Here is a 16,556-nt window from a genome sequence, read left to right as displayed (position 1 = left end):
TACATATTTGAGGTTTGTTTATTAATTGGGAAAAGGACCACCGGAACAAAAGCCGCGAACATGATCCGGCTACTTTTTGAATCTGACTGGCTACTCAAAAGTTTGGGGAACTCCCTGCTCTGAAGGCATCGATGGGTGCGATTGATGCGATTTCTCGACCATCTTTTAAGGATGTGATCATGGATATAGTGGCGGCGAATCAACCTGCAAACTCCTGATTATGTGAATTAGATCACAAACGCCTCATGTGAAAACAGTAAATACACACAGGTGCCATTTTGATGTATTTCTGTGCTAGAAAGACATGCAGGAGCTCCCTCTAAGTTTTCTGTTCACCCAGCTTTCGACATAAACAACCAAATCCCTGCATTGCTAAGTTTGCCAAACAGCGCCACACACAGGTTTCAAGATGGAACTGCGTCTGGATGAGAGAGAGCAGCAGCTCAATTTCTGGCAGCAGCGTGATATTTTGCAGTCGGTTCCAGAAGCATGGAGGACTCCCCAGCATCAAAGAAGCATGGTGGCACTCACAGGCCTATTTGTGTGTGTGTATGTGTGTGTGTGTGTGTGTGTGTGTGTGTGTGTGTGTGTGTGTGTGTGTGTGTGTGTGTGTGTGTGTGTGTGTGTGGGTGTCTGTGTGTGTGTGTGTGTGTGTGTGTGTGTGTGAGAAAGAAAGAAAGAAAGAAAGAAAGAAAGAAAGAAAGAAAGAAAGAAAGAGAGAGAGAGAGAGAGAGAGAGAGAGAGAGAGAGAGAGCTCTTCTAATAGCTACGGTATGTGTTTGGCTGGATGGACCTGAGGAGTGGCTTGCTACCCAGCGAGCCTGACAGACGGGAACAGGGACAAGAAGAGCTGGCACCAACAAGGACCTCCTGTCTGTGCTCATTTCTCTCTCTGCGGGCCCAGACGCTCCAGTGCAGAGAAGAGGGCCTGCTTGTAAACTACACAGTGTCTGTGTTTCCCTGCAAGTCCTGCCAGATCTACTCCATGTTTGGTTGGTTCAAGGGCAGGCTGCCACACTAAGAATAGCCTTGGACTTACTCCACCCATCAGCAACTCAAAAACCACATTTTATATTGTACACCTGAACTGTACAATAAATAACTCAATGTGCGATAAATATTCAATACTATCACAATTTGTGCAATAATCCATGTGTAACGACTCTGTCTCCACTGATGTGCAATTCAGCAAGTGTAACTTATCGCACTTTACTATTATTACGATTCATCATTCACACTGCTGTATATATTATAGTATTATGTACCTTACATATTTTCTCAGTTTTTATTTGATTGTACTTTGTTAAGATTGTAAGACAATGCACATATTTGACACTTTATTTATATACTCTTATTATAATTGTCTTATTTCTAGCCTTATAATTTCTCTATGTTTATATTATTTCCCTTCTTGAACGTGAACAGCTGCAGCATTATCTAATTTCCCCTCAGGAATCAATAATGTATTTCTGATTCTGATAACTGCTTTTCCTGGGTTACTTAATTTCCACAAAGGTGATGAATTCTAAATTAATGTATAATTATAATTGACCCTATTAGCTGCTTGGCATATTTTATTAATTTGCACAGAGTGAGGGTAATGGTTGATGAACTCATGACTCAGCCTAATTGGAGTTGGTCTATCAGATAAAATATTTAACTTTCATGGCCATGCAGCACTGGGAAGCAGAGGATTCATGGCTCAAAACTATCAACTACTGTATCGCATATTCTAATCCAGAATCCATCTCTTTCTATCTTATTCATATTAACTTGGCATGCTTTGGTGGTTTGTATAAGCCATCCCCCATGGTCACTCTATGTTAGCATGATGAGGTGTAGATAAATAGTTTGTTAAACAGATGTGTTACCATTTATGATAGTCTGTTTTCCTTCCCCAGACACTTGTCACAATATGGAGGAAAACTGATAGTATTGATACTGTACTTGAGTTTAGTAAAAAAAAAAGGTATTGTTAGAATTTCTAATTAAATATGGGTATATATATATACACTAGCTAGCTACAATCTAGCTCAAGCTAACACTGGCAGCTAGCAGTTTTCACAGATGTAAAAAAAATAATAATAATAATCAGGGTTTCAGTCATATATAATATTTTTAAATCAATAAATAATTCTAAGTAGCATTACAAATTAAGACCAATTTATCGACCGGTATATAGAAAAACGCTGGTAAAAACAATAAATAAATAAAAAAAGGATGAAAGGATAAATGATCAGCATAAGAAAACGAACACCAGGAAATTAGAGGTTTAGCGACATGATGTCCCACTGTGTTTATTAAAGCAAATTAAATTAAAAGAAAGCATGTTTGGCATACTGTAGCCTATTGACCCTAAATATAACTGAATGTGAATAATCTTGCCATAAAACAATAGATCTAATTTTATAGTTGCATCAAAATGTAAAAAAATGTAAGACCTCTAATTAATGTACACTGTATTTACTTTTTAAGCCTTATATTTAGGATGAGGCTATATGAATTCTGGTTCCCTGGAGACAGATACTAAATCCAGTTTCCACAATTGTGACAAGTGGCCAGAAAAGAAAAGTATGATTGGAAAATGTCAGAGCGTCTCTCTCCACCTGTCCTTCCAGTCTACTCGGTGCTTTTTGCCAGCTCCAGCGACTTCCTCTGGATGTTCTGACTGAAAGGCATCATGTAGTCTTCCAAGTCCACGTCCAAGATGTCGAAGGAGGAGCGCCGCCTCCGTCTCTCCAGCTTTGACAACAGCTGGCTGGTGGTGGGCGGCTTCCCCCACACCTGAGACAGGGAGGGAGGGAGACACACACACACACACACACACACACACACACACACACACACACAGACACACACACACACACATTGATTCAACAACCAAATTGACATGACCTCTATGGTTTCAAATAAATTACAGTAACAGTAAAATATGACGACCAGAACAAAAGTTTTAACATAAATCTACAGGTAAACTAAAGATTGCTCAACTTGCCATAGGTATATACAATATAGGGAGCACCAGAATAATTTTCACAATATTGTTAGTTAATTTTTGTTACAGTATATAGTATACAGACTCTAATATGTACATTAGACCTCAAATTGATTTAAAATCTGTATCCATAGACGGGGTGTGCAAATGAATAGCATACTCCATGGATACAGATTTTGTGCTATAATTTGTGCTATAGAGGCAAAGTGATCGCCTACTTCCTGCTTCAGCACTTCAGCCATTTATTTTCCCATAGACATTTCGTAAAATGCTTATACAAATAGTTTTACTGGTTCAAACCAAACTTTCAGCTAACGCTATAATCGGGAGATACCATAGAACATTTCACTCGGACCGAAACTTAAATATTTTCTTCAAACCCGCATTTTTTTACATTTTGGCCCGAGTGAAATGTTATGCGATCTCCCCTGTTTCTAAATATATCTGTACCGTTTGGTTTGAACCAGTAAAACAATTTTTATAAGCATTTTACAAAATGTCGATGGGAAAATAAATGGCGGATGAAAATCTCTGGTACAGTGCTGAAGCAGGAAGTGACGTTCCACTTTGGCTCTCAATAAGCGGATGCCATCCCGCCCCCCCCCCCACTTCAAGTCTCTCCTCGATTACAGCAACTTACTGTGAAAACAATGAAGCCTACGGTTTTTGGCACAAAGCTGATATCCACAGCGTTGGTTTTCCCTGCAGTGATCCTGGTGTTGTGCAGGATGACGCTCTCCGGGCCCTTCTGCGAGGGGGTCTTCCCTGCTGCCCCCGCTGTGTTGGTGGACACCGGGGTGTCCAAAGTGCTGCCCTGTAAAGGAAATCACCATAACACAAAGTGAGAAACACAGCAGAGAACCAGTGTCACAATCCAAATTCACATTAGTCGCATTTGAGCCCTCTACTTTACACGCTAGCCAGAGACAGCAAGAATAATACCCAGATTTAGTCCACGTTGCCTTCAAAGTGCAAATGTAAAATGTGTCATTTATAAGATTAACGTTATGAGCTTTCTGTTTGTTAGGGGCTCGAACTGCTGTCCAGGTGACCATAGTCTACAAATTTGTAATGGGCCCTCAAGGTCCACCCTGAAAGTTTTTGAAAAACACACCGTTTGACCAATCATCACCAAAATCGGTCTGTAGCATCGATGGACCAGCTCTACAAGTCTACAAGATTTTTTAAATCTACTTTTGTTTCGGAGATAATTAACTCTTAAAGTTGTCACGTATTCTCCATAGATGAGACTGAGGCAGCTGATCAACTAGGGAGCCAGAGAGCTGAGATCATGCTCAAATTGATCATTACAGTAATTTGGTCTAAAGATCATCTCCGTGCCATGAGAGTGTACAGTAATGAGAGATTTTACCTGTATCTATGTGGTTATTGATATACCTCACACAACCTGCTGCCTAGTTGTAACACAACACATCTAATTTGCTGACAAGTTACTGGCTTTAAGTAACCAGAGCTATCCCTTTACCAGCTTGGGTTTCCCTCATGTTGAAAGGAGATGGAGAACCAATAAAAAGTGGGGGATGGAGATTACATCCAGTCAAATGTTAGTTTGTTTTGCTGTGGCATCATTTGGAGCTTATATTCTTTTTTGATTAGTGTGATACAAGTCTGCTGCTAGATGAAACCCCCCTTTCGCATTGTTTCATGTTAATATAATTTAATTTAGAGAAAGAAATAAAGCTTCTATTCTCCGGGTGACAGACGTGCATTTTTGTAATTAAACAGTGGGTTTGAATTGGTTCCATGGACAGAAAACTCATTATATGAATCTTAATAGTGCATAAAGAATCAAGATCCATGTGAAATTTAGATTTTTCACTCACACACACACGATTGTAGTGTGACTATTAATAATGTGATTTTAGTAGTGTAGCGGTAGATTCCCTGCCTACCAACACGAGGGTTGCAGCAGGTTCGCGCCCCCGTGTTACCGGTGGCTTAGTCGGGCATCCATACAGCCACGATTGGCTGTGTCTGCAGGTGGGAAGCCGGATTAGGGGTAGCCTATGTACGCGTCCTGCGTGCCGCACTAGCGACTCCTCTGGTCGGTCGGGGCACCTGTTCGGGGCGGAAGGGAACTGGTGGAAAATCGTGATCCTCCCACGTGCTACGTCCTGCCCGTGAAGCTCACCGCCGTCAGGTGAAAAAGAAGCGGCTGCCGGCTGGCATCTGCGCATGTGTCGGAGGAAGCATGGTGCTAGTCTGCGGCTCTCCCCAGATCGGTAGAGGGTGGAGCAGTGACCGGGGCAGCAGGGGGAAATTGGCCAAGTACAATTGGGGAGAAAATGGGTGGAAAATCAGAAAAGTAAATAAATAAATAAAAATAAAGAAAGAATGTGATTTTAGTGGAGTGAGTTCAGTACTTTCTCTTTAGCAGTGGCTGCTGTGCGTTTCGGCGGCTGAGCTTTGCCACCCTTTACTCTCTTTGCCTCCTTGGGTTTAGGCAGAGAAGCCATCTTGTCTGTGATCAAGTCGATTATCCTGAAGTCAGCATATGCTCTGGCCACATCCAGGCAGCTTTGCTCTGTGGGGAAATTAAATGAGCTTAGTCAAATAACAGTAGCAATAAACGATGCTAACAGATTGGCTTAAAGAACTGGCTTCAAGTCTATTATTATATTCCTCATACACTTGTCAGGGGGACGGGAATTTATAAAGTAATTACTTTGTTGTCTGTGGTTATTATTGGTAGTGCTCAAATTCGGCCATTGAAATGTTTAACTTATCCTACTACTATAATTGGAGAGCTGTGTGTCCGGATGCCCGGAGTTGCAAGGCGCACGCACCATTGCAGGCAGAGCTTTCTCCATGTAAAAAACAGCCAAGCTTCTCTGCAACACATTATCAGCTATGAACCTGTTGCTGCTTTCAGGTTAACATCACGTTGCATGCTGAGTGGAATCAGGCATGGTTGTGTCAGTATCGGGCGAGTGTGAGTACAGGAAATGAGCACTGTATCGGACCTGATACCGATACCGATATGCATCCCTATCATCAGTGATGTCACTGTGGTGAAGGCAGAAAATACGTATGGCGATGATTGTGGAGGGCCACAGATGCATCATAGCAGTGCTGTCATAAAGCACTGAAGAGATGATGTCATAGACCTTATATGCTAATGTAGACACATTATGTCCCAATGGCTAACGACATTGTGACATGACATCACAATTGAGGGTCATAGACATTGTGACAACACTGATGGCATCACTGATGACTCAGAATTGAGGTCATAGACATTGTGACATCATCAGTGATGTTATAAAGGTGACTGTGAGCATGAGCCAGCACAAAGAACAAACTCCGTCCAAACAGTGCTTTGTTCTAGAATTGAGCGTGCGAACCTCGGTTCATCGTCTCCAGTCTCCACCCTAAAACTGAGTGCGCGTAGCGCCCGGAATTCTAGTTATTACAATCAGTGAGTGTGCTTACATGCATATCAAATTTGCCAAATCTTTCAGATTTGCATAAAATCACCAAATTTGCTATATATATTTTTAGAATTCGAGCCATTGCAAAAATGGTACCAATCAGCTGCTCTGGCAGCCATATTCCTTTCAGTCATTGCCAAGTCATTACCGTATCTGCTGCTCTCATGGGCAAAGAGTTGTAGACAAAGGAGTTGAATACATGTTTTTTTACATTAAAAAACAAAGATCTTATGGAGTAATTCAGATTTATCTTCATAATTGAGGAAATCGATATATATATATTCAGTTTAGTCAAACCTTTCTTGTTCTCCGCTTTGACATTGGCTCCCGCCTTGATGAGGAAGTCCACACAGGAGGGTCGGGCGCTCTCGATGGCCCTCATAAGGGGCGTGGCTCCGTTGAGCGCCCGGGCGTCTAGGACGGCGCCCGCCTTCAGAAGAAGTTCAACAATGTCCACTTGGCCGGCGTGGGCAGCATGGTGGAGGGGCGTCCATCGGAACTGGTCACACACATTCACATCCGACCTGTTATAAACAGGTATAGACACAGGGTGATTTCAGGATTTCATAGTCAGGGCATTCCCCTCGTTAAAACATGCTTCAAATTAGCATACAAACATAAATTGTAGAGCTACTTAAATTACGTTTTGTGAACTTGCAGCTTTGCTTTTCACTCAAATTTCAGGTTCAGTGGTTTTGCACATGTGCAATGAAAAGACTGGTAATTCCAGTTTGAATAGTCATGACGGAACATAACATTTGAACTACGGTAATAGCTCAGATTTGTAAATTTACTGTTTCATAGTCGTGATAAAATGCTGAAAATCAAACATAATTAATTACCCTTTGGTAATTATGTTTGATGTGTATTCATACAAATGGTCAGGGTTTCTCAAATGTGCTTTATACCAGAGATATAAAAAAAAAGGGATCCAAATTTAATTTGTTTTAATCCAGTTTCATCCATCATGAAATCAAAGTGATGATTTTGTGAAGTTGGGACAGACAGGAAATAAGCCAGAGTGACTGACTCTTTTGACACTTTTGGAAAATAGATGTTAAAAGCCAAACAAAGCGATGCTCTTTCTCACCCCAGACTGAGCAGGTACTGCACCACCTCATAGTTCCCGCTGGAGCAGGCCACCATCAGCGGAGTCTTGTAAAACCGATCTTTAACATCCACAGGAACTCCCTGACTGAAGGCCAGGTCCAGAGACTCCAGATCTCCACTCTTCACGCAGTAGTTGATATTGACGAAGACCTTCTCCGGCTTGTCCAGGTACCACGGCGAGTCGTCCACGATGGGATGTTCTGGCGGGTGATCGCGGTCGAAGCGGCTGACGTCGGTGCGGCTGCGGTACATCTCGATCAGGAAGTGGGGCGGGCCGCCGTCCTCTCGCCGGTGGATGAGCTCTGACGGGACGGTGCAGATGGGCATGGGAAGGGTGAATTTAGCCTTCTTCTTACCCTGTTTCCCTCCCTTGCTCCCCTTCTTCTTCTTAGGGCTGTAGGAGGAGAGGAGGAACGGCTTCTTGATGTACTTGACTCCTCTGACAAACTCTGTAATATTGACAAACCCATCTCTCCTCCTGTCGTGGGCTAAGATCACCGCATGGAGCTGGCCCAGTTCAACTGGTGCTTTGAGGCTCTCTAGCACCGACATAAAGGTCTCTGTGGAAACTCTGTCTGAGTGGTTGCCAAAGGCTTGGCGGAGAGCGTCCTCGTGCTCGTGCGACCAGTCGTGGAGGGTCAGGGCCCAGGGAGCCGAGCTGAGGCTCACGCCCGTGGCTTTGCTGACCTTCACGCCCTGCAGCCTCTCCGCCTTCCTCAGCTCCTTGGCTGCTGCTTTGTAACCAGAGTCTTTGGCAATCTGACGTGGCAGCAAGCCCTCACGGTTCTTCAGTTTGGAGTTACAACCTACAATTTGAGCACAAATTCACGACAGATATGAACAAAACGTGTTTGACACATAGTGGAATGTTCAAATCTGATTTGGGACCGTGTTTGTCTGCAATCCTCCAACACTCCCTTATTTTATTTGTTTATTTTTCATTTAACATTTGACCATGAACTCCTTTGCACTAAAAAAGAAAATAATAATAATAATAACAACAACAACAACAACAACAACAACAACAACAACAACAACAACAACAACAACAACAACAATAAATCGTGGTGCCATTTTGGATTTTCTTTTTTTTGCGGCGGTTCATTTTGGGCTGACTTTTGATGACTTAAAGCCATCTTAGCTTAACCTTAGCTTAACCATACCATCCTGCCTGCAAAACTAAGGAGACCAGTAGCCTGTACTACGAATGTTGGATAAGAAGATCCAGGATCTGTCCCTTGATCTGGTTTGTCTAAACCAGATCAGCTCGATTGTAGTTAACTTGTACTACGAACCTCGTTTGCCAGTCGTTAACTCGAACCAGGTTTTTCTAATCAAGTTGACTGCGCGTGCACATGAAAATGCCCGTGCACACGAGCTCGTGCCCGCAAAAGAGGCGTGGTTTTTAACAACTAGCCAATCACAATGCAATATGGACCGCTCAGCTCAGAACCGTAGCTTTTACAGCGCCAGACACGCCTATTTCCTCATTCATCAAAGCCATCGACTACTATGTCAGAATCAAAATCCGCATTGGATATTTTTAGTCTGTTCCCGAATGACTGTCTAAAGTTACCACTTTTATTCACATCAGTCATTTATTTGAAGAGCGGTTTCTGCCTCCACGTATCCTACAGCAGCTGAATTCACCCTCTCAATAAACTGCGAGTGGAAGCAATGTGTAGCCTAATGTCTCAGTCCAAAATCCGTAGACCATTTAGGCTCAACGAATAATAATGATGTCATGTTTAGTCGCACTGATTGAATAATTCATATAGGCTATCAATAAAAAAAAGAATGATAATAAAATTAAAAGAGGCTTCTGAACGACACGGTATGTGCGGGCATATATTTCATTTATAAAAAATAGCCTATTTTGTGGTCACATATATTGTCAGCAGAGTCGCATATCTCCATATTTCATATAATGATGCTGGAAATATGAAGTTCAATCACATCATACAGGCCAAAAGCAACACTTGCAGCTGCAAAATGCAGGAGTAGGCTAGATATGAATCATCTTAATATGGGATCGCCTGTGTGCAGGTGATCCCATATTAAATTGCTTAGATGTAGTAGGCCAGCATGTAAGCTATGACTATTTCAATTCCAACCCAACGTCAGTCTCAGCTCCATTGCGCACACGGCACCGTGCGCTTTGGAGACGTTTATGTAACATTTTTATGCCGGTTTAGTGATATTTCTCCACTCACTATTCAGCTGCAATCGATCAGCGGGATCAAACAACGTATCTAGGCTACTTGAGAGCACAAAAATTAATATATAAAAACATATTCCAAAGTGGTATAGGGCTTAATTAAAATAGCCAACAAGTGCAAGGCTTTAGTCCTTGATTAACATTAACATTGATTACCATTACTCATTCAACATTACAATTCGTGCTCCTTCGGGAAACTCATCCAGAAAGGGGTTGGCCATTTTTCCAAACTGCTGATTCGATTGGTTCGTGGGCGGTGGATTTAAGGTCTAATCTTATCCTTGCAACTTAACCTGCTACGGACCAGGTTAAGTGTGAAGCATAAGTTGCTATGGAAATATATGTCGGTAAGAAGTTAACTTGCTTTGTAGTACGGCCAAACCAGGTTTAAACCTGAAGTTACCTCGCTAAACCACTAAACTGGCTTTAGTACAGGCCTCAGGCATGGCAACTCTCTTGACCTTGATCAACCTCTCAGAAATATACATTTTGATAAAATTCCACAAATCAATGGACCATTAGGGGGCCTGTTTTGCCCCCCTGATAGGAGTAGTTATGAAGGAGTTATCCGTGTCTTATCTGTGTCTTGGTAACTGTTGAGGATCTCTGTCTGTCAGTGTTCATACTGTACCTCTCTGTGTCTGTCAGTGTTATTGATATTTACAGGACAGCCCATATTCTAATCAATAGAGTGATTATAGGACAGCCCAGTGTGTGTGTGTCCGGGGTGTGTGTGTGTGTGTGTGTGTGTGTGTGTGTGTGTGTGTGTGTGTGTGTGTGTCTGTGTGTGGGATGTGTGTGTGTCCGCGCAAAGGATCCATTCGTTGACACACACATCCATGATAGTGTTCATACTGTACCTCTCTGTGCCAGGAACTTGCAGCAGTTGGCGTGGCCTGTGGCCGCAGCATAGTGCAGTGCTGTGCTGTCCTCAGAGCTGATCACTCCCACATCTGCTGAGTATGCAGACAGCACCTGAAGCACCTGGCTCAGACACAAAGCAGCACAGGGCAACAGTCAGGACACTGACAGACCATGGCTTTTATATGAAAAATAACTTGAACTGCGTATAAATGACTTCCAGTGTCAAGCAAAATGCAGAGATTTAAGTCATGAGAAAGGAAAGAGCGAAATTAATCAGACAGAGAAAGATAAATGCAGTCAAAGTCAATGCAATTTTTGTACGGGGATTTTGCTTAAATGCCTGAAATAAGGTCTGTGGTTAACAAAAGTTTATGAAACTGCGATCTTTGTGTTCAGCCAGATAATCTTCACAAAATGAGGACCACTTTGATGATTTTTGAAGCGTAAATGCAAAAATGCTTCAAAAATCATCAAAGTGGTCCTCATTTTGATGATCTTGCTGAACACAAAGATCACAGTTTCATAAACTTTTGTTAACCACAGACCTTATTTCAGGCATTTAAGCAAAATCCCCATACCAAAATCCCATTGATTTCCAGACGAGGGAACCAGAGCGATGCTAACTTCCGGGTTGGTCTCTAGACTCTACACAAATATGTCATCCCTGCAGTACTCTATCTAGTAGTATTAGCCAAGTACAATTAAGGAGTAAATGGAGGGGAAATTCGGAAGGGGAAAAAAAAAAAAAAAAAAAAAAAAAATCATATCTTTCACTATTTCAGTACCACTCTAACATAATTCTTTATTATATCAACCAATGCTCAGAAAGTCAGATAGGGTGTTTTTGTGTTTTGCAGTACCTCAAAGAAGCCCCCCATAGCGGCATAGTGGACTGCCCCGAGGCGCTTGGTGTCCAGGGCGTTGGGGTTTCCTCCTCTCTTGAGAATGGCCCTAACCAGCTGCAGACAGCCTGCCTTAGCTGCCTCCATCAACGCTGTAACACCGGTTCTCTGCAGAGTGGAGAGGAGAGGAGAGGAGAGATCTTGTCTCTGTTTTAGGCTAAACAAACATAGCATGAATGGTGTCCTAGCAGGAAGCATCACAGCATCACATTCCGTACTCAGAGGGCCCTAATTAAATTGTTCCCATGATCTAATCCAGGCCATTCCTTTCTTACGCGAACCTCAATTCCTATTATCCAACCGCAATCTTGCTCGTCACTGCCCACTAATCCCTGTGTTAGGCTGGCTTTACACAGTGCAACTGGAATGTAACCTCAATTCTGTGCAATTTTAATGTTGAAGTTCCGTAATAGAACCATCCAATGAAAATCATGAAGTGGGCTTTTCAGGTATTCAGAGTTTGGTGACGGCAACATAAAAAGTTTCTTTTGCAACCTGCAACTAATTGCAAGGAAGTTGCATTGCGTAAAGTCAGCCTTAGCGTCTGCCCAATCTTTAACCTGATTGGTTGCGTTGGGGTCCGCCCCTCCCTCCAGCACACTGAGGCACATTGGAGCGCAGTCCTGGGCTTTTTCACACATCAGCTGGAAGACATGCATCCCCTCTGCTGACACGTTGTTGACGTCTGCCTGGCACTTCAGCGCCACCTGCAGGCAGCGGCCATGGCGCTTGGTGGGGTAGATACAGTAGAACAGTACACCTACAGTATAAAGTGAGAAGAGTAGGGAAGGACAGGACAGAAGAAGATGGGGAGATAATTAGAAAGAAGGAAGACAGAAAGAGGGGGAGAGAGACAAAGGGGAGATAAGTTCACCCATTATCATCTTATGGCTTATTATCTAGTAGTACTCTCCCCCATGAGCGCGTCATCATTCAGAAACCACGCCCAAAACGGGGGAAAACACAAACTCCCGTCCAATCCTGGCAGTCTCCTATGTCGCGTGCATGGTCGGGTGTTGCACACAAAGATCATATATACGGAAGATGAACACTCCAACTTACTTCATTGACAGCAACATCCACATTTTTATTCTCGCCAATTCTCAATGGCTTCCTTGTTTTCCTCAGGAGTACAAAAAAAATTGTAACTGGCGGTTTTTTACATTTGTTGTCTGCGCAGCCCACCACACAACAGCTTTTAGCTATGTTTAATTCAAGGAAAATGACGCTGGTGTGTGTGGAAGTGAACGGAGAGCTTTCCCCCGTGATGGGCGTGGCCTATTTCATGCAGTGTCTGTATGCTGTATGATGGAAGAGCGGGTGACGTTTTTTTTTTTGGTACACGAAACGGAATTGCATAATTATCCAAAACAATTGAAGTGGTTGGCGTCAAACTTTCAAACGGAACGGAAGGGGGGGGGGAGGGGTACCTGGCTCACCTGCCAGGTACTGGCAGGCTTGTGTGTGAATTGAAACGACTACAGGGGAAAACACCTTGATGTGAGTATTGAGACTGGGCCAAATGTCTGCAGAGAGGGCAGGATATCAGGTTACCCCACACTTTTCACAGGAGCGGATCACATCAGGGGTTGATCTGTAATTAGATGTACCCACGCCATGACCTACCCCAAATACACAAAGGCGTGCGCGCACACAAATACACACACATACACAATCATGCACATACGCATACACAAAAGAATGCATTCATGCACACACACACACACACACACACACACACACACACACACACACACACACACACACACACACACACACACACACACACACACACACACACACACACACACACACACACACACACACACACACACACACACACACACACACACACACTATCTCTCTCTCATGTTCAGTCACTCTCAAATGAGTGCCATTTGCTGTAATTGAAGCCCCGGTCACGCTGTAATTGAGGCAATTATCATAGTTGGCTTAAAAGGGTCGTGAAGAAGAACTTTGGGCCGGTTGAGTGGAGCTGGCCGGCATACGACCGCCTCATCAATATCTAAACAGAGACAGCATGCATTTTCATGAGCTGCAAGACAAGCCAAGGCATTCAGTACAAACCCACTGGCGCAGCTTGAGATGGACTGAACCTTCTCCTCATATCGCCTCGAGCAGCACACAAGAGAGATCAACACTCAACACACATTAGAATATGTTAGTGGGAGAGGTGACGCGGAGATGTGTTGTTCCACTACCTCACATGATTATGGTGCATTAAAACCACAGAGTGAGCCAGGGAGCGTGCCTGTCTCCGCTGCACTCCAGTCTGGCCTGCAAGCTTCCATTTACGTCCAGAGGCGCCGTCAAATGTGTCCTCCGCATTTGTCCTCCGCATTTGTCACATCCTGGCTCGTCCTCCTCCATGGTTCAGGCCAGGAGCGGTGGTGGGCAGCTGCAGTGCAGCGCCCGGGAACCGTCCTTCCAACCGTCGCTGGTCACATGACAATCTTCTTGCATGTTTTTAGTGAGGGGGTTTTTATGTGGAGGAAACCCCAGGTGAGCACGGGAAGAACATGCAACTTCACACAGAAAGGCCCTTTTCATGAGATAGCCCATCTGGGCACTAGGCACCAAAGGCATGGGGAGACACCCTCCCCATTGGGCTACCACTGTGCCACTGTCTGTGCCTGATTCAGTGAAATGACTTTCTTAAATATCTTATTTAGACTCTAACTGTATTTGTCCATCTCTCTCCAAAACCCATCAATTGCCTGAGCATAGGTCACTCTGTGCCCTACTGCTTTCTGATCTCTTCTCTTCTTTACTCTTCTGTGATTGATCTCCTGTCTCTGTTACTCTGCACCTTATAAATGGAATGATTTGCCAAGGATTACTTTCTGATTCCTCTAATTATTTCACTATAGCCTGATTTTAAAGCTTCAGTTCCTGAAGGAGCAACGCTTCTGCACACCTAAAAGTGACAGGTGCGTCAGAGGAAGGAAAACCCGACTGAATCAAAAGAAAATAACTCCCGCACACTGTTTCCAAATGCAAAAAGTTTGATTTAACAGAAAGAATAACATTTCGGTCCTAAGTCCTTCTGAAGATTCCAGAGAATCTGAAGTGACTGCACTGTACTTGCCTGTCATTTTTTTGAATGAATGTTTTCTTGTGTCTCTTATGAAAACTACCTGATTAAATAAAGGACTGAATCAATTAAATAATCTACTACACTCTGTTCTGCCCTCTGTGTATATATTCCATCTCTCCAGAAGCCATCTGCCTGCACTATAGGGTAAATCTGTGCTTTCTCACCTTTGCCCTCAGCGTCCAGCAGCCTCAGGTTGGCCTGGTTCTGGGCCAGCAGGGCCACCATCTCATCGTGGCCCAGCTCAGCGGCTAACATGACCGGGGTGTGGCCCCTCTTGTCCTGGACATTGGGTTGGGCCCCCTGGGACAAAAGGAAGCTGACCAGGTCTGGGGTGGAGCCAGGCAGTTATAGCAGGTCCAGTCCGTTTAGTAGAGCAGAAAACACAGCCAATAGATTTAAGTGAAGGGGATCAGGACCAACAGTTATTGTACTTTCCCATATTTATAGCCCACTGTCTATATTCACATAGTGTCTGTCATTCCCCATCCCTGCTGAAGGCAATATTAGCCATTGCTTTCAAAGGTAACTTGCCCATATCTTCAGTCACTTTAATCAAATGTATATGAAAATCAGTAATACGCCTTTTTGAATATTAATATTCACACATGCCAGTGTCAGGTTTGACTGAAAAGTAACAAATCAGCTTCCCACAGCAGACAAATGGAGTTCCTTTCTGCTGTGCATAATATAATCTTTAGATATAATCTTTTTGTTACAGTAAAATGTATTTTGTTACATTGAAGTGACCGAGTATTCATTGCATTGAGAAAGTGAACTCTTACGGTGGACCGGCCCCTTACCCAGGTTGTTGGCTGTGGCTGCCAGGTGAAGCACTCCCCTGCCGTCCTGCGGCTCACTCAGATTGATGAGGTCTTCCACCCCGAGCGTCACCATCTTCTCTATCTGCACCGTGTCTGCGTCATGCACGTACTGCAGCAGCCGGTACACCTGCAGGACCTGCAGACGGCCCTCTGCCAGTCTGCCCCCCATTCTGGGGAAGAAGGGGCAGAGGTTGATGATGGACTTCCAGAAAGAAAAGAAAAGTAAAGAAAAAAAAAGAAATGTAAAAGGGACAAAGGAGTATTGTAACTTCCTGACAGAATTGGGACTGTCTGTGCCACAATGTTAATGGCCATTTTAGTCCCCAGGCAGCTGGGCAAAATGAGAGCATTTCTAGCCTTTTTTCCTAAATGAGTGTGAGAAACAACTCTGTCTTTACTCTGGTCCCCAGGCAAACTGTTGTGCAGACTACTGGATGCCACACATTTAGCTATGTGGCAAAACCTTTGGGGGAAATTGTAGGCTACTCATCATGGCATCAATGTTTGAATTCAATTTACTCGAGAGTGAATGCGCCTAAAAAACGGCGATAGCTTCCATTGACATGTAGCCTACGCTAAAGGAAGGAACATAGGCTAACAGTAACGTTAAATGAACTTTTAGACCCAAACTAGATTCAAAACCGCATCAAATCCTGCAGCTAGAGACAGCCTTCCTGTCTGTTGTTGTGTATTATTTGCGCGCTTCACTTACCCTGCTCGAAAAACTTCAAAAGTTCTTGCGAGTAGCCCAAATCCCGACTGTATTTATCAACACAAACAGGTCGTCTGGACAGCGAGGACAGGCACATTTAGCAAGTAACAAGCTACTTTATCTTCTTCAACACAACCTGTCACTTTGTTTCAGCAGAACAAAGTCGTCTCCATAGCAACGGAACGCGTGTGAAATCCCAGGAGCGAGCGTTTTCCTTTGAGGAAGTATCAGATGCGGCATTCAGGTGCTCCTCGTAAACTTGTACTTATGGGTCTTAATTGACCCTCTGGGAAATGTACTTTTTGATGGCTGTTGTTTTGTTTTCGATATGCTGCATAGACATACTTTGCCTTTGTCATATATA

The 16,556-nt window shown here is 43.6% G+C and overlaps 1 protein-coding gene across 1 annotated transcript; it reads right to left on the bottom strand.

Moving 5' to 3' along the window:
* Nucleotides 1-2,619: 2,619 nt before the first annotated feature.
* On the bottom strand, nucleotides 2,620-15,649 carry ankef1a (ankyrin repeat and EF-hand domain containing 1a; the record flags this gene model as incomplete). The annotated part of the gene is made up of 10 exons (XM_083642970.1): nucleotides 2,620-2,784; nucleotides 3,657-3,809; nucleotides 5,380-5,540; nucleotides 6,745-6,971; nucleotides 7,538-8,363; nucleotides 10,636-10,759; nucleotides 11,500-11,649; nucleotides 12,102-12,301; nucleotides 14,824-14,985; nucleotides 15,460-15,649. The coding sequence occupies 10 exons, from the start codon at nucleotides 15,647-15,649 to the stop codon at nucleotides 2,620-2,622; spliced, it is 2,358 nt and encodes a 785-aa protein (XP_083499096.1).
* Between the last annotated feature and the right edge of the window lie 907 nt (nucleotides 15,650-16,556).

This window comes from Poromitra crassiceps, assembly GCF_964638095.1.
Source record: "Poromitra crassiceps genome assembly, chromosome: 9".
NCBI classification, from domain to species: Eukaryota; Metazoa; Chordata; class Actinopteri; order Beryciformes; family Melamphaidae; genus Poromitra; species Poromitra crassiceps.
The sequence above is the reverse complement of the archived record's forward strand: the minus strand, read 5'-3'. Positions and strand labels throughout refer to the sequence as shown.